Raw genomic sequence first — 21,563 nt, forward strand, 5'->3', positions numbered from 1 at the left:
ATGTGAGTTGTGAGTGTTGAGTATTGTGTGTATATGTATGTTTATTTTGTGCATGTGAGTGTATATGTGTCAGTGTGTATATGAGTTTGTGTGTGTCTGTGTGTGAGTGTGTATGTGTGAGTGTGTGCATATGAGTGTGTATATGAGTATGTGAGTATGTGTATGAGTGTAAGTGTATGTGTGTGAGTGTGTATGACTGTGAGTGTGAGTGTATATATGAGTGTGTATGAGTGTGTATGTGTGTAAGAGTATATGTGAGTGTGTATGAATGTGAGTGCATATATGAGTATGTGTGTGTATGTGTGAGTGTGTGAGTTTGTGTATGAGTGTGAGTGTATGTGTGTGAGTGTGTATGACTATGTGAGTGTGAGTGTATATGTGAGTGTGTGTATGAGTATGTATGTGTGTGAGAGTGTATATGAGTGTATGAGTGTGAGTGCGTATATGAGTGTGTGTGTGTATAAGTGTGAGTGTACGTGTGTGTCTATGACTATGTGAGTGTGAGTGTATATGTGAGTGTGTGTATGAGTGTGTATGTGTGTGAGAGTATATGAGTGTATACATGAGTGTGTGTGTGTGTGTGTGTGTGTGTGTGCCTATGGCACGGGACACTGCCCAGGCCTTCCGGGGGCTTCTCGGGTCCCCTTAGACCTTGATTGTGCAACGGGCAGGGTGTTCCGGGGTGTCCACACATACTCTGGTTTCACCCTGGGGTCCCATTTCTGCGCCCGTCCCCCGAGACAGGGCCCTGGGGGCTGCAGAGGTTTCCGTCCCTCGAAGGCTGGGGCAGGGCTGGGGTGTGTGCGGGGAGGGGGGTCGCTGCTGAGGGTTCCTGGTGCTCCCTCCTTGGAGCAGGAGTCCTCGTAAAGTCGCCCCCTGCAGCAGGAGGGGCGTCTGCTTTGCTCTGTCAGCGTGCGAAAAGGAAGCTCCCCAGTAACCACCCCCCCAGCTGGGTGAACGCGCCCCGGGCTGCGGAAATGAGCGTTTCCAGAGCCAGAGAGATGGCTCAGTGGGTAGGGCGCTAGCCTGGCACGTGGCCGACCTGGGTTCCATCCCCAGCATCCTACATGGTTCCCCCAAGCCCACCAGGAGTGATCCCGGAGCACCACCGGGTGTGGCCCCAACACGAACAAAGGTGCACAGCTACAAGAGAGTGCAGGAGGGGAAACGAGAAAACAGCCATCAGCAGTGACAGAGCTGAAGCAACTGTAGGTGAAATATTTTAAAAAGCCCAAAAACTCAGGGACTGGGGCCATAATCCAGCAGGGAGGGTGTGTGACTGGCACGCGGCCAACTCTGGTGTGATTCCCAGCATCCCAAAGGGCCCCCCAAGCCCCAGGAGTGATCCCTGAGCACCACTGGGGATGGTCCAAAATCTAAAAGGAAAAAAAAAACAATGGAAGGAACATCAGCTGCGGAAGCTGAGGGCGGGTGTGTGAGAGGTGGGCAGGGATGGGGTCTCAGACCCCCGGGGGGAAGGAAAGGTTTTGGTGACTTTTAACAAGGACCTGCGACCTGCGTGACCGCGCGGTACACCCGGACGCGGAGCGACAAGGTGCGCTCCTGAGGTGAGCAGTCAGCTCCCTCGCTCTGTTTACACTCTGGGCCTCAAATACCTCCCCCCGCCGCCACCGGGCTGCTCATTATCCGAGTTACGCGATGATCCATCGGAAAACATTTTTTAATTAGATCTCATGCCGTTTACATTAGCACAAGATTTATAGGCATTTAATCATGGCGTGAACTTTTTTTTTTTTATTTTCCCCAGGACATGGGACGGGTGGTTCCCTAAGGCTCCTGGGTCCTTTTCCGTGGTTTTTCCTTCCCCAGAGCTCTGCTACTTGGTAGCTCTGGGAGCTCTGGTGAGCTGGCAGTTGGGAAGCGGGTGCAGGGCTGGGGGGTGACAGGAGAGGCGTCAGCAGGGGGAAAGCTCCTGCCCGGAGCTGGGCACAGCCCCCTCACCTAGGAGAGACCCCACCGTCCCGGGGCCCTGCTCTCTCCCGGCACCGGGCAGCTGACTGCGACCTATCTCTGGGCTTCACAGCTCACTCGAGAGGTCTCAGACATCGTCAGCCTGGCCACGGCGCATGGAGATGGCACAAGGCTGGGCACACACACATACACACACAAGCACATGGACAAACACACAGACACACACTCATACACATAAGCACACACACAGAGACAAGCACATACACACACAGGCACACACTCACACAGAAGCACACACACAAACACACACAGACACACTCACATACACACACAAGCACATGGACAAACACACAGACACACACTCACATACACATAAGCACACACACAAGCACATACACACACAGGCACACACACAGAAGCACACACACAAACACACAGACACACTCATACACAGAAGCACACACACAAGCACACACACAAATTCACACAGACACATAGTCTACACACAGACACAGACACACACACAAGCATACACACAAAATCACACACAAGCGCACACACAGACGCACACAAGAACACACACACAAGTACACAGACACAAACACACACAGACACACACATACAAGCACATACACTCATACACACAAGCACGCGCACACACACAAGTGCATACACACACAAAAACATACAGACACACACTCACACACAGGTACACAAACTCACATAAGCAAACACAAATTCACACAGACACACACAGATAACACACAAAACATGCACACAAGCACACACAAATTCACACAGAGACACAAGCGCACACACAGATATACACACAGACACAAGCACACACACTCACTTATACACACATAAGCATGCATGCGCGCATGCACACACACACACACATACATGCACACACGCACACACTCACACCCACACACTATGAGCAGAGTTCCCCCCTGCCGAGCCTGGTGCAGCAGGAAAGACCGGAGCAGACGGTGTCCCCGGGCCCCGCTCAGCCCCGCAGCTCCCACCACCACCCCAGCGGGCCCCTCCCCAGGGGAGACGGGCAGTGTTGCAGGAATGGGGTGAAGGGGTCGGAGGCAGGAAACCAGACAGACATAAGGAGAGAAGCAGGGGGTCGGGGGTCACAGCCTCGCCGCTGCGAGCCCCGGTCTCCATCCCCGGCCCATTGATTATCTCAGCCAAGAGCCCTGCGAGGGGCAAGGGCCGGCACTTCCAGGCATTTGCCCGCCTCTGCGCATCGACCCAGCACGGCTGCCGCCTATCCAGGGGTCTCGTGGGCGTCGGGGGAAATCTCTAGGGTGGGTTCATCTCAGAGCACGCTTCACGGCAGGGAGGTGGCAGAGATCAGCAGGGGTTACGGGGAGGGCCAGGCCACCAGCCCCTGGTCCATCCCCTCTGCTGGAGTCTCCGATTAATCTCTTAAGCATCTCAACTCCCCCACGCGTCTGCCCAGCCCACAGAAGGGGCCTCTGACTTCCAGATCTGACATCCTGAATCTGGGGTGGGGAGGGTCACGGGCCCCTCTGCACCCTGCCATCCCTTCCTTCCGGAAACTCTCAAGATCCTCCCCCTCCCCGCCTGTCCCAGGCCCCCCCTCCTTAATTGGTCTGCCACCACTTACCCATCCCTGGAGCAAAGGGCCCTGCCCGCCCCCGCCCCAGAGGCGCCGGGGAGGTGAGCAGGTACAGAGATCAGGCCAGTTTGTCCTGTCGCCTGAGGAAGTGGACACTGGGGCCCCGGGGCCCTTGGTGCTCAGGCCCAAGGGTGTGGATGGGGGGAGAAGAGTCACCGGCTCAGGGGCTGGAGCGATAGCACAGTGGGGAGGGCGTTTGCATTGCACTCGGCCAACCTGGGTTCAATTCCCAGCATCCCATAGGGTCCCCGAGCACCGCCAGGAATAACCCCTGAGCATCACCAGGTGTGGCCCAAAAGGAAAAAAAAGTCACAGGGTCAGCACGGCCCCTCTGCGTGGCCACCGCCAGCCTGCGTCAGGCTGCCCCCACCCTCTGCTCGCCCGCCAGCTGGTTCCCCCTTCCGTGGCCCCTTGGGTGCCCCCGTCCCCTCCTCCTCTCCTCGCTCTCTGTGTCCATCCGTCGGCCGTGGCCACTGTTTGTGACGCCACAATTACCTTCTCCCCAGGAAGGCCCAGCACCCCCATCTGCTCCTGCCACTTCCTTCCTCCAAGCCCGGAAAGCTCCAAAGCTGTCACACACATCCCCCCCTGGACTGGGGGGCTCTCTTCCTCTCCAACTGCGGGGGGCAGATTGCTCAGACACTCTTGCCTTCTCCCTCCCTCTCCCTCCCTCCATGCCAGGGGGTCAGGAGGAACCCGGAGGGGCCTGCAGTGGTGGGGGTGGGGGTGGAGGGGCACAAGGCATCATCTCTGTGGTCTGGGGGGGCTTGGGGGGGAGGTCTGCTCTCCATAGTGACCTACTGGTCCACTCCCAGGCTGCCCACACTGACCCCAGCACTCATACAGCCACATGATGCCCGCCAAGACTGACATCAGGGTGCCGTCCGCCTCCCCCTCCGCGCACACACACACACACACACACACACACACGTACACACACTCACACGTGCACACGCACATACACACACGCACATACACACACGTGCACACACACAGACACGTGCACACACACAGACACATGCGCGCGCGCGCACACACACACACACACACACAGTGTCTTTGCCCTCCACACGGATGTTTCTGGACAGTCCCTCCCTCTCATAGCACGTGGCCTTTGGCGAAGCGGCGAGGCCGTTTGCAGGGGACGCACTTCCTTCTGTTCTTCTACCATTCACGTATTCACGTGCGTGAAGGCAGATGTTTTCTGTCTGTGAAATAGGGGTTGGAGTGATAGCACAGCGTGGGTGGGGGGCTCATTTGCCTTGTACGGGGCCAACCCGGGTTTGATTCCCAGCATCCCATAGGGTCCCCCGAGCACCGCTGGGAGTAATTCCTGAGTGCAGGGCCAGGAGTAACCCCTGTGCATCGTGTGACTCAAGTCACACATGGGTGTGACTCAAAAAGGAAAAAAAAATTGTAAAATCAGACTTTGAGGGCCTGGTTCCTAGCAGGTGCCCATGGCATTATCTGTCCAGCAGATAAATGGATGATGGAGAAGTCGACACAAAGAAATCTTTTTTTTTTCCTTTCCCTCCTTTTTTTTTTTTCTTTTTTGGAACAGGGGAGCACATCTGGCGGTGCTCAGAGCCCAGGAATCACTCCTGGAGAGGCTCAGAGGACCCTGTAGGCTGCTGGGGATCAAACCCACCACGTTGGCTGTGTCTAAGGCAAGCGCCCTGCCCACTGAGCTACCTCTCTGGCCCCTAGAGAAGTTCTTCTTTGTTTGGGGGCAGCATCTGGTGATGCTCAGGGCTTCTTCCTGGCGCTGCACTGAGGGCTCACTTCCTGGCTGGGCTCGGGGGACTGTCTGGGGATGCCAAGGATCAAACCCGCATGCAGGGCCAGCAGCATCCACTGTGCTATCACCCCGGCCTCAGGAAGTTCTTATTATTCTCCCCTCCCATCAAGCTGGACACTGAAACCGAAGGTTCTAGGCTACATTAATGCTCCATCCATTCTCCGAAAGTTGGAAGCATTGACCCGCAGGCATAGTGGACCCCCAGAAGCTCTTGGGACATTCTCAGGGAGATGAAGGTGACTTGAATTCACAGATCGCTTTTTCCCCCCCTCCACGTGGCACGGTAGCCGCTTCTGAGCACTGTGAAGAGGGAGAGGATCGATTTGGGAGCCCCATCCGGGCAGACAGAGTGACAGGCAAATGAAGCGAAGGAAGTAGAATTTCTCTGGTGGACTCTGGGAATCTCTGATGAGGTGGGGCAGAGCCGCGCCCTGGGGGCTTTTAAGTTGTTGTGGGCGGGAAACGGGGAGAAGGGGACCGAGACCAGTGCGCCGGCTGTGTTGGGTCTGGCCAGTTACCTGCAGGGGACGGATGTGAGGAAGCAGGGAACGCAGCCTGGGGCTTCCTGTCCGGGTGGGCCATCAGCCTTGTCATCCACGCTGGGGACAGGGTGGTCTTCGATTCTGGGAAGGTCATGTGGTCACTGTTCCATCTGCCGGCCGCCCTTCGGTCCCAAGCAGAACGAACAGGCAAAGGGGGAGTTTTGTGTTTGGCTCCAACCTAACTGTGAATTCTGTTTCCCGCCCCCCCCCCCCCCCGGGAATGTTAAGCCCGGGACGGTGGGGTCCCAAGTAGCGAGACGGACAGAGACACGAACACGATAATGCAAAAGCAAAAGGAGTTTGGTTGCAGCTAACTGGGGTCAACTGTCTCACCCACAGAGCGGTCTCTTGACAGCGACCCCGACCTCCCGGGGCGAGCGGTTTCTACAGGGCTTGATTACAGAAGCAGCACACGCCTCATTGTTGTGGAAAGAAATCATCCTTCGTTACCAAACCAAGGTGTTTTGGCAAGTGTCTAGGCAACAGTTAAACAATAGTTTCCACTAGCAGTTTATCGTTACAAAGGCTACTCATTCTTTTTTTTTTTTTAATTTATTTTAGTCTTTAATTAGTAAGTCACCATGAGGGTACAGATACAGATTCACACATTTTCGAGCTTGTTTTTCCCGCATACAATGTTCGCAAACACATCCCTCCACCAGTACCCGTTCTCCACCACCAATAAACCCAGTATCCCTTCACCCCCCAATCCCGTTTCCCCCACCCCACCCCACCCTCCTCTGTGGCAGGGTATTCCCTTTTGATCTCTCTCTCTCCTTTTGGGTGTTGTGGTTTGCAATAGGGGCATTGAATGGCCGTCGTGTTCAGTCTCTAGTCTACTTTCAGCACGCATCTCCCTTCCCGCGAGGGATCTCCAACCACATTTTACTTGGTGTTCCCTTCTCTATCTGAGCTGCCTTTTTCCCCCAGCATGTGAGACCAGCTTCCAGGCCATGGAGCCAACCTAATGGTACTTATTTCTACCATTCTTGGATATTGGTCTCCTACTCTGTTATTTTATATTCCGCAGATGAGCGCAATCTTCCTATGTCTGTCCCTCTCTTTCTGACTCATTTCACTTAGCATGATACTTTCCATGTTGATCCTCTTATGTGCAAAGTTCATGACTTCATCTTTTCTAATAGCTGCATAGTATTCCATTGTATAGATGTACCAGAGTTTCTTTAACCAGTCATCTGTAGTCAAAGGCTACTCATTCTTTCACTGTTAACAAAAGGCAAGTTCTGGGGGCCTTGTGAGAATTGATTGACTGGGCCCGCTTGCTGGGCCCAGGAGCTTTCCCAGGCAGGTTCAGGTTGGCCAGTGACACATTGTTTCATTGCTGGGAAACTGAATCTATTTCAGTTCCCATAACTGAACCTGAGGCCCCACCTGGCTTTTCTCATTTCTGCTGCCTGTCTTGGCCGCACTCGGGCTTGGTCTGAGTCTCACGGTACCATGGCCCAGATTTGGTTCCTGGCCCAGCGCTGTCTCTGCCCACAGCCCTCCCTCTGGTCAGCGTGAGTCTTCCTCCATGCCCAATCTTTCTCGCCAAGCCCATGTCCCCCTCCAGCCCCTGTAGCCGGCCTGGCTCCATAAGCGTTCCAACTTATTTATTTATTTTGGCTTTTTGGGTCACACCCGGCGATGCACAGGGGTGACTCCTGGCTCATGCACTCAGGAATTAACTCCTGGCGGTGCTCAGGGGATTCTATGGGAAGCTAGGAATCGAACCCGGGTCAGCCGCGTGCAAGGCAAAGGCCCTCCCCACTGGGCTATCGCTCCAGCCCCCACGTTCCAACTTTTTTTAGCACAGGGCTGGACTCAGGGCATTCACTCTCCAGTCTGTGGTGGCTTGTTCTCTGATAAAATTAAAATGCCTGGGGCTGGAAAGATGCTCCCCGCCAACCCCGGCAGCCCCGAGGGGCCCCCTGAGCCCCACTCGGAGTGAGCACAGAGCCAGGGGTGGCCCACCCCCCCCAATAAAAAACAACCAAAAAAATTTTTTTTGGGTTAAGTCAAGATGCCCTAGGTCAATCTTTGGAGTTTGGAAGAGTTGCGAAGAAAATATTCTATCTGCTCATGGAATTTTGTTTTCTACCTTCCTCCCCTCTCACACCCAGTACCACATTGATCTTTGAGCCGTTATTCCTTCCAAGCTAATGCAAGTTAGGTGAGATTAATGTCTGTTTGCTTTCACCTGTCTCTTTAACCAGAGCGAACCTAACTGACCATTCCCTCCACTGTCCAGAGTTATTTATTTCCCAGGGAGGGGGGAGGTGAGATGAGAAGTCGCCTTGCACGCAGCTGACCTGGGTTCAATCCCTGATACCCCATAGGATCCCCTAAACCCCGCCAGGAGTGATTCCTGAGCACAGAGCCAGGAAGAAGCCCTGAGCACCACCAGGGATGACCCCCCAAAAAACCAAAATCAAAATGTGGCGTTGGGGGAAATAGCTTCATTGTGATGCTTCTTGTCCATCCTTCGATTCGTAGCAGTGGGTACCCAGGGGTCCTGAGAGGGAGGTCATGTGACTTAATGAAGCCTTTCCCCACCCCAACCCCCAATCCTGCATCTCATGGGCTGGATGCCACGCCCCCTGACACGCTGGGCTTTGTGGTGAAGGCAGGCTCAGATCAGACCTGGACCTGAGCACATGATCCCGAGCAGAGAAACCGGCTTTATTCATTCCTGAGGCAATGGGGAGCCTTTGAGATTATGTCTGAGGGTGGGTGAGTTGGTTTATTTTTATTTATTTATTTATTTTTTGCTTTTTGGGTCAACCCATCGATGCTCAGGGGTTACTCCTGGCTCTATGCTCAGGAATTACTCCTGGCAGTGCTGGGGGACCATATGGGATGCTGGGAATTGAACCCAGGTCGGCCGTGTGCAAGGCAAACGCCCTACCCGCTATACTATCACTCCAGCCCCTGATGTTTTTTTTTTTTTTTTTGGTTTTTTTTTTGGCAGGGACGGGGGGCATGGAGACAAATTTTCCCCTTGCCTGTCCTGGAAGGTGAGACGGCTCCATCCATCTGTTCTTTACGGGGCCTCACTCCGACTACAGAGCCGGCCACATGTTTTATCAGTCTCTGATGGCAGGGGTGGAATTAAGTGACTCGGCAGAGAACCAGCTAATGGAAACACATTGATGGAATCATTTCTGAGGGACATTAAATGGGACTTAAGATAAGGCTGGAATGGCTTTATGGATTTTTCACTCAAACTGTTTATGAACATTTATTGCCGGTGAATTATAATCTGTCAAGAGGAGGAATCCGGAGGTATGGGTTTTAATAGAAGGCGCTTTTTATTTTATTTTATTATTTTTTGAAGGAATAAAAGGGAGAATCATTCATTAGCCCAGAATGGATTGGGGTGGAGGCGGGTGATTGTCTACTCTGGGAAGAAGCGGGAGATTGTGTGAAAAATCCAGCAGCGGATCGGACTGGGGGAGAAAGTGTCTTTCTCTGGGGGAAGCGTTGTGACCTTATCTCCTTGTGCGTGGGAGTGGGGCGCAGCGGGGGACGGCGGGAGGATGTAGCCAGCAGAGACCAAGGTGCCGGGAGGGAGTGGTGGTCCCGGCTCCACAGCCCAGAGCCCCGAGCTCAGACCCCAGCCAGGGAGTGACCAGGAAAATCTCAGTGTTCGTGTCCACCTGCTCTTGCCTCATTCGGCTGTGTAGCGGGTGCCCACTGCCCATCGCTTTGGACCCGGAAGCCTGGAGCCCCGAGAACCGGAACCACGTGATGTTCCGATGATGCCTCGGAAAGGGCCGGGAGACAGGAAATTGGGGTGTGAAATTCAGCACGCAGGACCAGGCTGGTGGTATATGTGCTGGAAACACCACCGACGTGAGCAAGCCAGAAGCTAATTTGTGTTTGTTTGGGTTTGGCGATGCTCAGGGCTTCCTCCCGGCTCTGTGCTCCGGGATCACACGCCTGTTGGTGCTCCGGGGACCCTAATGGGTGCCGGGGATCGAACCCGGGTCTGCATGTGCTGAGCAGGCACCCTCCTCCGCTGTCCTGTGGCTCCGGGGCCCCTCAGGGAATTAGCTCTGGTTGCCTGGAGGGGGATTTGGACAGAGATTGAGCAAGGGCAGGACTCGGAGCCTCAGGGCAGGGCCTGGGGAAAGATGAAGGGAGGCGGAGGAGGAGGCAGGAGGGGAAGGCTAGACCCCCGCCTTCTGGCTCTGCTTCTGCCCCAGCAGCTCCCAGCATGGGGGTGGGGTTGAGGGCTGCTGGAAGGCAGAGCCAGATGGGGCAGTGCCCGCCGCATTCCCCCCTGACCGCTGAACAGCCCATGCTGTGTCCCTGCAGGTTCCTAGCTGGGCGAGCCCCGTCTGATGAGAGGGACAGACCAGGGTTGATAGACCCATTTTTTTGCCACCACTGAGGACCCCAACCATGCTGTGCCAAGGCAAAGGGTGTTCCCAGCACCCTAAGGAGATGGAGGCATCCATAGGTGTGGGTTTGATGGAAGACTTTTTAATTAAAAGAAGAATATAAAAATAGAACATCGGGGCCAGAGCTATAGCACAGCGGGGAGGGCCTTTGCCTTGCACGCGGCCGACCCGGGTTTGATCCCCAGCATCCCATAGGGTCCCCCGAGCACCGCCAGGAGTGATTCCTGAGTGCAGAGCTAGGAGTAGCCCCTGAGCATCGCCCGGTGTGGCCCCAAAACAGAAGAAACTAAAGCCACGTCACGTTCCTGGACTGGCCAGTGCGCTTGGCTCGATGTGCCTGTTGGAGGTTTGGACCGGCCGTGGCCGTGGGGGGTTGTGGATGCTGTCTCGAGGGACTCCTGCGTGGCAGGCGTTTCCCCCACTCGGCCTCCCTGGGTGCTCATATGCGGGTGAGTGTGCATGAGAGATGGAGCCACGGGTGACCTGAAACCTGCTTCCAGAGTCATCGTCTTCCTGACGCAGCACAGATGAGCTGTCAAGACGGAGACTTGGCAAGCGGAAGGGGCGGGGATCAGGCACTCGGTGCGGCCGTCTCTCCCCTGCCCTGCTTCGTGGCACCTCTCAGGATGCTCCGGGGAGCTAGAGAGAGAGCACAGTGGGGAGAGCCTTTACCTTGAACACGGCCGGTCCTGGTTCTATTTCTTTCTTCTTTATTTTATTTTTTATTTGTTGGCTGGCTCCGCACTCAGGAATCACTTTTCTGTTCATTTTGGTTTGACGGTGCTCAGGGCTTCCTCCTGGTGTTGTGCTCAGAGATCGCTCTTCGTGGCACTCCAGGGACCCTAACGGGATGCCGGGGATAGAACCCAGGTCAGCCGCGTGCAAGGCAAACGCCCTCCCCGCTGGACTATCACTCGGGCCTCCCCTAGAGAACCCCGAGCACAGCCAAGAATGAGCACGGAGCCAGGAGGAAGCCCTGCACATCGCCGGGTGTGGCTCAAAAGATAAAAAAACAAAAAGATGCTCTCAGGGAAAGACTCATGCTTAAAGTGCTCCTGGCCAGTGCTGTGCTCGTGCTTCTGGGGGAGCAGGCCAGGAGGCCAGGTGGGGTCTCCCAGGACCCCTGTCCAAGCCCCATCCTTCTGCAGAGCGTTGCCAAACATTACCAGAGCGTTGCCAGCGTCACCTGGCCTGGGGGTGAGGTAGGAATGTTGATGATTCAAGCAGGGCTTTGTGGTCACTGTTTAAAAAAAAAAAAAGGGGGGTGGCCTCAGGCCAAACCCATTTTTTTAGGTGGGGGTGGGGGGTTGGGTCCACACCCAGCTGTGCTCAGGGGTCACTCCTGGCTCTGCACTCTGCAATCACTCCTGGCGGGGCTCAGGATGCCGGGGATGGAACCCGGGTCAGCTACATGCAAGGCAGGCGCCCTCCACGCTGTCCTACGGCCCTGGCCCCGGCCCTTCCCGTCTAGTGCACCCCTGGGGAGGGGTCCCACCACCGTTGGTCCCCAGGTACCCACGGGGCGAGCTTCTCTGTGGTCAGGCCTCATCTCAGCATCTCGCCTCCTTTGGCCTGGCTCCACTGTGAAGCCGAGACAGAGACTCCATGCCTTGATCCTTGTTTGAGGCTCGTGGCCTGTCCTGTGGTGCTCAGCGCTTAGTACTCCTGGCCCTGTGCTCCAGGGCCCTCCCTCCCCTGGGTCCCCCCTGGCCGGGCCCTGCTGTCCCCTCACTGAGCTCCAACCTCTGTGTTTTTGTCCCTGCAGGAGCGGAAGGCACCGTGTTCCCCAAATCCATCGAGACGCCAAATGTCAGGGCAGACCCCTTCAAAGAGCTGAGGTGAGTTGTTCTCGCCCCCAACCCCCTCCCAGCTCCGTGCCCAGGCACCGGGTCCACATATGTCCCCCTCCCTAGGGAATGCTGCCCTCTACAGGCAGAACGTGTGCACGGCAGCTCTGCAGACCTCTCCGACTTGGGAAAGGAACAGGTCTGAGAGCAAGTTCTGAGCAACTGTCTCGTTACTGTTTCTTTTTGCGTTTGCTTGTGGAGTCTTGCCCTGGCAGCGCTCAGGGGTGGCTCCTGGCTCTGCCCTCAGGACTTATTCCTGGCGGTGCTTGCTTCCTTTAGGCTGGGTTGGGTTTCTGTTTGGGGCCTGGGGGGCACACCCAGTGGTGCTCAGGGATCATTCCTGATGGTGTTCATGGGGACCCTCTGGGGTGCCGGGGATGGAACCCCAGTCAGGCACATGCAGGGGGAATGTCCTCCCTGCTGTCCTGTTGCTCCGGCCCCTCCTTCATATGTATTTTTTTCTTCTGTTTGATTTCTGTAACAATCCACTTTTGGTCCAGTCAGGTTCAAGGTAATGGGATCCTATTGGTTGATTTTTTTTCTATCTAGCTGCATGAGAGAGTGAGAGTGTATGTGTGTGTGTGAGTGTGTATGCATGTGCGAGTGTATGTGTGCATATGCGTGTGTGCATGTGTATGTATGTGTGTGTATGTGTATGAGTGTATATATGTGTGTCTGTGTATGCATTTGTGTGTGTGAGTGTGTATGTGTGAGCGTGCATATGTGTGCATGTGTATGAAAGTGTGCATGTGCGTATGCATGTGTGAGTGTGTGTGCATGTGTATGAATGTGTACATGTGTGTATGCATGTGTGAGTGTGTATGTGAGTGTATGAGTGTGTGTCTGTGCATGTGCGAGTGTGTGTATGCATGTGTGTGATTGAGGGTGTTCGAGTGCGTGGTGAGTGTGTGTGTGTGTGATAGGCTTTAGATACCCCGTCGTAGAGAGCTGAGCACTGGGGTTGTTTCCGGGTCTCACGAATCTGCATACGTATGAAAGGTCTTTCCGATGGCTGGTTTCGTGTTCTTGGCTAAGTCCCGGGTAGTAGAGTAGCGCGATGACGGGGCACTTCTGTGCTTTACTTCTGTGGGTGCATCGTGTTGTCTGGGGGGCTCCAGGGTGGACCCACCCACCCACCCACCCACCGGCTCTGTGCTCAGGGCTGACTCCTGGCCGGGCGGGTGGTGTGTGACGCTAGGGGTCAGCCGGGCTCGGCTCTGGGCGTGTTTCTCAGCGGGAGAGGATGGGCAGACAGACTCAAGCACGCGGACAGTGCATGTGTGAAAGGCACATACGTGCCATCTGCTGTGCCTGGTCCCGCATGCTGCAGACCGGGGGCACCGTGGCAGCAGGAAAGGAACAAGACTGCCCTCTGCTGGCCTCAAGGCCTTGTTGCACCCTCCCTTCTTGGGGGCTTGTGTTACAGTGTCCCAGGGTGATGCTCGCAGTCAGGCTCTGGGCTCATACCCACAGGGGGTGTTGAGGGGCGTTGGGGGGGTGTTTTCTTGAACTGCAGGATGGACGGGGCACCAAGAGCTGGGACTTGGTGATTGCCATAGCCCCCACCCCAAGGGGAGAGGGAGGGAGGGAGAGAGAAGAGGGGGGAGGGGAAGACAGAGACAGAGAGACAGAGAACTCAGGGTTCTCCAAAGAGCCCAGCCCACATGACCAGAGGGGAGATGCGGGCCCCACATGTGCTCGGCCGGTGGGCTACACGCAGCACATGCCCGCCCTTCTTGTGTCCCAGGTGGCTTTTATAGGGTTTCCCCCAAACTGCCTCATCACATGGGTCTCTCTAGCCAGGTAAAGAGTCCGTTGCTAGGGTGGTTGCTAAGGGGGTAGGTTTGGGAGTGGTCCATGGTCCTCTCTGAGATTCCTTTCCCGGCCTTTGTTCCTTCTGGGGGTGTCCAGCCCACTCTGGGTCTCTGGGCCAGGAGACGCCTGACCCGGCCTTGGTTCCTGTGTCCGCAAGGCGAAGGTCTTTGCAGCCTTGAGCTGTTGGTTTTCTTACTGCCCAGGAGTTCACGGCCACAGGCCCTTCCCTGTCTACCCGCCTACATCAGGTCCCAGAGTTTCTTCCTCCGCCCCAGACTGGTGAGGGGCTTCCGGGGTGGAGGGATGGGTGCAGAGGGCTAAGGATGGGTGGCCATCAGCCCACAGGGGGGCAGCTCAGGGGTGCCCCTACCTGAGGTCTACATGTGTGTGCCCTGCGTAGGGGTGAGGCGGGATTGTTCTGAGAAGCCCGAGACGGGAGTTCTCTGGGATGAGGCGGCAGCACCCACAGCCCCTTCCTGGGGGGCAGGTGCCGTGCTGGGGGGGGGGTCAGCAGCCTGGGCTTGGGGAGATCCAGAGAGCAGAGATGAAGGTGGCGTGATGGGGGAGAGCGTGCCGGGAGACACGGAGAAGGCAGGCGTGTGAGGGCATCGGGAGAAAGTGGGGTCAGACTGTCTGCCGTCCTCCGCTGGGTGACTCATGGATGTCACCCAACCACTGTCATCGTGGTTTTATTTGGGCCACGCCCAGCCATGCTCAGGGATCACTCTCACCGGTGCTCGGGGGACCCTATGGGGTGCCGGGGATCGAACCCAGGTAGGCCCCATGCAAGAGGCCCCCAACTGTCCTGTCACTGTCACTGTCATCCCGTTGCTCATTGATTTGTTCGAGCGGGCACCAGTAACATCTCTCATTGAGAGACTTATTGTTACTGTTTTTGGCATATCCAATACGCACGGGTAGCCTGCCAGGCTCTGCCGCTCAGGCGAAAGAATCGAACTCGGGTCGGCCGAGTGAGAGGCGAACGCCCAACTGCTGTGCTATCGCTCCAGCCCACCAACTGTCCTATTTGTTTTTTTGGAGGGGAGTCACACCCAGGGAGGCTCAGGGGTTACTCCTGGCAGTGCTCCAGGAACCATGAACCATATAAGATGTTGGGAATTGAACCCAGGTCGCTGCGTGGAAGGCAAACGCCCTACCTGCTGTGCTATCACTCTGGTCCCCTGCCCTATGACTTTGATCACATGGGCTATTGTGTTTTAATTTGGAGTTTGTGGGAGCTACTCCCGGCAATGCTTAGGAATCACTCCTGGCGGTGCTCTGGGGACCCTATGGGATGCCGGGGATCAAACCCATGTCGGCTGTGTTCCGGGCTATTGTGTTTTTAGTCAATTATGCAAAGTCTTCTTTCAAGATCCCCCCCCAATCTAATCAGGACAGGAAGCTCCCAACCTCAAAGTCAGCCTTAGCGCCCCACCCCAAGGCTGACAGTCACTGTGTGTGACAGACTATTTCCCCCGAGGACACTGGCGAAATCTGTCCCCACCCCACACGTGCAGCCAGCTGTTGTGGAGGACTTTGCGTTTGGAATGTTTAGGCCCTAAATCTGCACTCCTTTGCGTGTTGAAAGATTTCAAGGGTGTGTATATCATCAGGAAGGAAGGACGGAGACGGGGCCCACAGTGCTGACAGAAAAGGAATGAATTTATCCCTTTACTCTTAACGTGTCTAGAGCCAGCTCAGGATTTATTGCCCGTCAGCACTTTATCAACGTGGGCAGCCAGCGCGGCGGGTCAGAGTTGAGTTTCCGGGAGCAGAGGAGGACGCGCTGGGAGTGTACCACCCCCCCCCCAATTCCCCCTCCCCTCGCCCAGAACTCCCCCTACTGGAAGTATCGGCTGGACAGGTTGGCTGGATGGATTGGCTTTGTCGTTTTGCTTTTTTGGTGACACCCAGTGATGCTCAGGGGTTACTCCTGGCTCATGCACTCAGGAATTACTCCTGGCGGTGCTCAGGGGACCATATGGGATGCTGAGAATCGAACCCGGGTTGGCCGCGTGCAAGGCAAACACCCTCCCCGCTGTGCTATCGCTCTAGCCCTGGATGGGTTGGCTTTAATTGTGTGTGTGTGTGTGTGTGTGTGTGTGTGTGTGTGTGCAGACACATGGAGGTGCATGCTTTAATTTCTCTAGCCAAAGGATCTGCAGAGAGACTGCATAGGAATAGTAAGAAATCTTTTGAGACTATATAATTATAAAGATCATGTATTATATATCATTTACAGTATATATACATTGCATATTATATTAAATATTATACTGAGATTATACAGGAATAATAGTAAGAGATTCTTGCTGGTTCTCGCGAAGGAACGGTAAGAGGTCTCGGGTTTTCTCCCTCCTTGCTCCTTCTTTCCCGCAGCCCTTGATCCCGACACAGTGGTTAGTTTTCTAAGCATTGGGCCCTTTCCACAAAGCCTTTTGCTTTTTAAGATGCTGCAGCAGAATCAAGGGATTTCCGGGTCCATCCCACCCTTTCCCATTCCAGGGGCCCGGACTGTCTACACAGCCGCCGCCCCCAGCTCTGCTCCTCCTCCCCACCTCCTCTCTTTCTCCGCTCCCCCTTTTTCCTCTCCTGCCCTCCCCAGACCAGCAGAGCTATCTGTTCCCCTGCTCTCTCCGACTCCTGATGGAGAATTGGCCCCTTAGTGGTCATTAAGAGTCAATGGTACCCACCAGGAGTCATCCCTGAGTGCAGAGCCAGGAGGAACCCCTGAGCATCATGAGTGTGAGCCAAAGAGAAAAAAAAAGAGTTAATGGTACCCAACCCCACTGAACTACCTCATTCCCCCTTGAGAGACTCTCCCCAGCCTGTCCCCCTTCACCAACCCCAGGGAGGCCTTCGTGATTGATCCTTCCCGTACTTCAGGGGGGCTTTGCCCTTCTCATCTCCTCCCAGCGGGCTCGCTGCTGGAAGTCAGGTGACCGGGGGACGGGGGGCAGGGAGGGGGAACAGGATGCAGGAAGGGGCCTGCACTAACTTCCCCAACACCCGCCGCTCTTTCCCACAGACTATTTTTTGAACACCTTTTTTTATTTCCGAGGTTGTTTGTGAGGGTCTGATCCCGGTGTTGGTCCTTCCCACCCCAACCTCTCACCCACCCCCCCCCCGCCCCGAGGATTGACTTCTGACTGCTAAGACCGATTTCCGCAGGGAACCAACCTGTGAAATTGTCGCTCCTGGCCATGGGGATATTTGGCTGTCACTCGGCCCCGACCATCGCCAGGTGTGGCCCAAAACATCCGACTACAAACAGATACGTTGAAAGGCTATGTTTTAATATGAAATTTTTTTTCATTATGTCTCTCATGAAAAGGGGAGGGGGGATCTCAGCTGTCGGGGAGGGACATTTGCCACAAGGGGGGGGGGCACCGTGCACCTGCTGTCCAGTCAGGGGGCAGCTGATGCCTTTGCCCCCCCCGCCCCAGGTCAGCACCCCGAAAGGGCCTGTGGCCTCACGGTGTCCCCAGCTTGGGGTACTGTCTCTTCTTGGGACCCCGCCGAGGTCTCGCCGTGGCCTTTGCTCCCTTCCCCAAGCGCCCTCTGATGACCATGACCCGAGGACCCAGTACTGCCCCCTCCCCCCCCCAGAACCTGGGCAGGGGGTCCTCGGAGCCCCTGCAGGGCAAACCCTCGCGGTTCCTCAGGCGGGGAGGGACCCTCGCACTCTCAGAGGCTCCCCAGAGACCAAACCCCAGCCTCATGTGAGATTGGGGCTGGGGGGGCATGGGATCCTTGAAGGCAGACCCCCTTCTCCACCGTGGGCTGTAAAAAACTAATGCCAGGGGGCGGCCGGGGGAAGAGCCTGGTGGCTCTCCCGGTCGGCCGCCCCTGGGTTCGAGGGGGTCGGTCCCGGGCCACTCACCCGGCCTGAGCAGCCCGGGCCATGGGGCAGAAGGAGGAGGAAACGAGGGCCAAGCCGGCTGATTGATCAGTTGTCGGTTATTCCATTCTCCTGGCTCTCGATCTCTCCCTGGATCTCGCCCCCAACCCCCTCTTCCAGCCTCCTTAAATCCCCCAGCCTGAGGAGCTTGGGGCTTACACATAGGTGTGGTCACCATCAATAGGGGGAAAGTTCTTTCCCTTCAGGGGATGCTGCTTCTAGGACAGATTCTCTTTCAGCAGGACACCCACCCAAGGGCAGAGTCCCGTGAGTGTGTTTCTCCTCTCCTCGTCCAGCAAACATATAAGCACGCATAGTATTAATCATTTTGTATGGACACAATAAGAAATGCATTAAGCTTATAGAATTGCTCTCCTGGGGCCATCTCGATCTCAGACTACAGTGCTCAGGCCAGATTAGTCTTTCCTATCCCTAACTCGTCATTATGTCTATATGACTAGGGTCCTAGTCTCGTCATTGCTTTTGGATCATGACAGCATTTGTCCATGACCAAGCTCTTAACTTATAGTTAAGCATTAGGCACTTTGGCCAGGCCCATCTCGATGCCAGGGTAGCACATAACTCACCGCTTGCCTTGGATCCGTTCTGTCCCTTGCTAGGAATTGAGGACAACTGAGGCTTAAGTGGAGAAAGCAGATGCCCAGGAATGAATAATATTTGAAGCCAATTAAATCCCAAGTTACAAAAGCATAATATTGTCTTCTTGTGTCTATACAAAAAGGACATTGCTTTAAAGTAAACTATTCAAAAGACACAAGGAGAGGAGAAAGGCAATATTAACTTACAGTATAAGTTCAGTGTCCTAGAAAGATCTGACCTTACAAATTACCAGTCTGATTGGGGGGGAAGAGAGCATAGAGAAGTGGTTACAGATAGACAAAGAAACGGGAGTGACTCGGGAGCACCTTGATGGGTGTGACAAGCTAAGCTCCTTGTGGCAAAGGGAAAAAAGACAAAGCAATGATGTCATCCTGCACCGTGGGCACAGAGGTCAGCGGGTCAGTAGGGGCCCCCCCAACTGTGAGGCCATCAGGGGTCAGCACGGAGGGTGCCTGCTCTGCATGCAGCTGGCCTGGGTTCCATCCCCAAGCCCCTGTGGAGTCCCCTAAAGGTGGGAGCCATGTCCCCTGCACTGTGGTTTGGGGGCCGAGTGAGGCTGAGGGGTCAGGGCAGGGACATAGCCTGCCTGGCCCGCAGCCCCCTCCCCCCACCCTCCCAACGCCCCCCTGCCTACTTGCACCTGCGTCCACGGAGCAGGAGCCAGATACCGGGCCTTTCCAGCCGGAACGACACAGGCCTGGTGGGGCCAAGGGGCCAAGTGTCCATCCCAGCCAAGCACATGAGGGGACCCTCCAGCCTGCCTTAGCTAAGGGACGCGTCCACCCCCCACACACACACACACACGGCCTGCTCCACTAGACGGCGGGTGGGGATGTGATGGACGAGGGAGTCTCACAGGCGCACATCCCGCCCCTCGCCGGAGCCCCGGAACCCAGCAGGCAGGGGCCAGAAGCTGCCTCTGGCCACTTGCTCCCTGGGGACGGGCTGTGTGGGAGCTACTCAGGGCACGGGAGACACCGAGGCTCAGCCTGGGCCTCACACACAATATACAACACCCACACATACCACGTAGCACACAATACAGCCTGCATACAACACACACCACCTAGCACACAATACAGCACACAACGCACACACACACAGAGCATACATGCACAGTACACAGTGCATACACGCGTACACACAGACACAGCACACACCACACAGCACATCCCCTGTATCACTCTGGAATCTTCAGGTGGTCTCTGCCCAACGTGCCCCCCCTCCCCACCCCTGTCGCCGCCACGCATGGCCCCTGAGCACAGCGGGGGGTGGCCCCCCCCACTGGACGGTGAGGACGAGAGACAAAGTCGGGAATGTGTGAGCCCAGGCCGGGTTTTCCCCTGCCCCCGTCCACCAGGTTAAGGACTGGAAAGAACCAACAGTTCTGAATCCCGGGCCCCTCACCGAGTGGTTCCGTTCACAAAGAAAACGGCAGGAAAGACTCCCCTGGTCACCGCCGCCCCAGCCCAGACTCCATCCCTCCACAGACACAAGCCCATTCAGGCATGGACAACGGGGGCTCCAACACGGGGCACTAGACATGGGGACAGTAGACCAAGGGGCCACTCGAGCCGCGGATGCAGAATCATGCCTCAATGCCCCCAGGGTCCCCTCCACCCCCTGGTGCAGGGCACTGTAGGGGTGGTGGGGAGGGTGGCGGAAGCCTCACTCTTGGTCCCGTGTCTCTTTACTTTTGGGGTCACACCCGGTGATGCTCAGGGGTTCCTCCTGGCTCTGCACTCAGGAATCACTCCTGGCAGTGCTCGGGGGACCCTCGGGGATGCTGGGAATCTAACCCGTGCGTGCCAGGCAAACGCCCCTCCCCGCTGTGCTCTTGCTCCAGCCCCGGTCCCCATGTCTCTTCCAGGTTGGAGTCGCCCACACGCTCCCTGGTGATGGAGGCCCCCAAGGGGGTGGAAATCAACGCGGAGGCCGGCAACCTGGAGGCCACGTGCAGGGCCGAGCTCAGGCTGGAGTCCAAAGATGGAGAGGTAGGCGGGCGCCGCCCTCGGGCCCACCCACGCACCCACCCACCCGCGCAGCCCCGAGGCGGTGCCTTCAGCCATCACCAGTGGGGGGGGAAGCCCCTGTCATGTCTGCCCCCCCACCCACCCCCATTACACCAGCAGCTGCCGGCCGCTTGGTTTGGTATCAGCCCTGACTGTTTGTTTCCTCAGTCCTGGCCCAGGAGAGACCACCAAGACCTTGCACACAGCCACCCCCCTCGTGGGTCCCCAGAGCTACACATAGGCGCCCCCGCCCCCTGCTGGGGTTGACTCAGGAATGGTTTCTGCACACCGAGTGTGGCCCCAAATACAAACGCTGGAGCTGCAGTGCGGCGGTGGGGGGGGTGGGCTTTGCACACAAACGACCTGGGTTCGATGCCCAGCATTCCATAGGGGCCCCCTGGGCACAGCCAGGAGTCAGCCCTGAGCATCGCTGGGTGTGGCCTCAAAAGAAAAAAAAGAAGGAGGAGGAGGAGGAGCTGATGAGACTGGATAGTGCAGTGGGCAAGAGGGTGTTTGCCTTCACACAGCCAACCTGGGTTCCATCCCCGGCATCCCACAGGGTCCCTCAAGCGTGATCCCTGAGTGCGGAGCCAGGAGTCAGCCCTGAGCACAGCCAGGCCAGGCACGCCCCCACCCCTAAACAAAAAAAAAATATTTTTTTTTCTTTTTGGGTCACACCCGGCGATGCACAGGGGTTACTCCTGGCTCTGCACTCAGGAATTACTCCTGACAGTGCTCAGGGGACCCTATGGGATGCTGGGAATCGAACCCAGTTGGCCGAGTGCAAGGCAAACGCCCTCCCCGCTGTGCTATCGCTCCAGCCCCAAAAACAAACAAAAAATTTTTTTCTTTCTTTTTTTTTTTTTTTTTTTGCTTTTTGGGTCACACCCAGCGATGCTCAGGGGTTACTCCTGGCTTTGCACTCAGGCATTACTCCTGGCAGTGCTTGGGGGACCCTATGGGATGCCGGGGATTGAACCCGGGTCGGCCGCGTGCAAGGCAAATGCCCTACCCACTGTGCTATTGCTCCAGCCC

At 56.1% G+C, this 21,563-nt stretch overlaps 1 protein-coding gene across 5 annotated transcripts in view; it reads left to right on the plus strand.

The window, feature by feature from the left end:
• SGCD (sarcoglycan delta) overlaps positions 1 to 21,563 on the plus strand; it is a 223,031-nt gene that overhangs the window by 194,162 nt on the left and 7,306 nt on the right. For all 5 annotated transcript variants that reach the window (XM_055126794.1, XM_055126795.1, XM_055126791.1 and 2 more), the window contains 2 exons: positions 12,098 to 12,170; positions 20,387 to 20,510. In XM_055126794.1, the coding sequence (XP_054982769.1) occupies positions 12,098 to 12,170; positions 20,387 to 20,510 (197 nt within the window). The remainder of the gene's footprint in view (positions 1 to 12,097; positions 12,171 to 20,386; positions 20,511 to 21,563) is intronic.

Source organism: Sorex araneus, chromosome 2, assembly GCF_027595985.1.
Source record: "Sorex araneus isolate mSorAra2 chromosome 2, mSorAra2.pri, whole genome shotgun sequence".
In the NCBI taxonomy this organism is placed as follows: domain Eukaryota; kingdom Metazoa; phylum Chordata; class Mammalia; order Eulipotyphla; family Soricidae; genus Sorex; species Sorex araneus.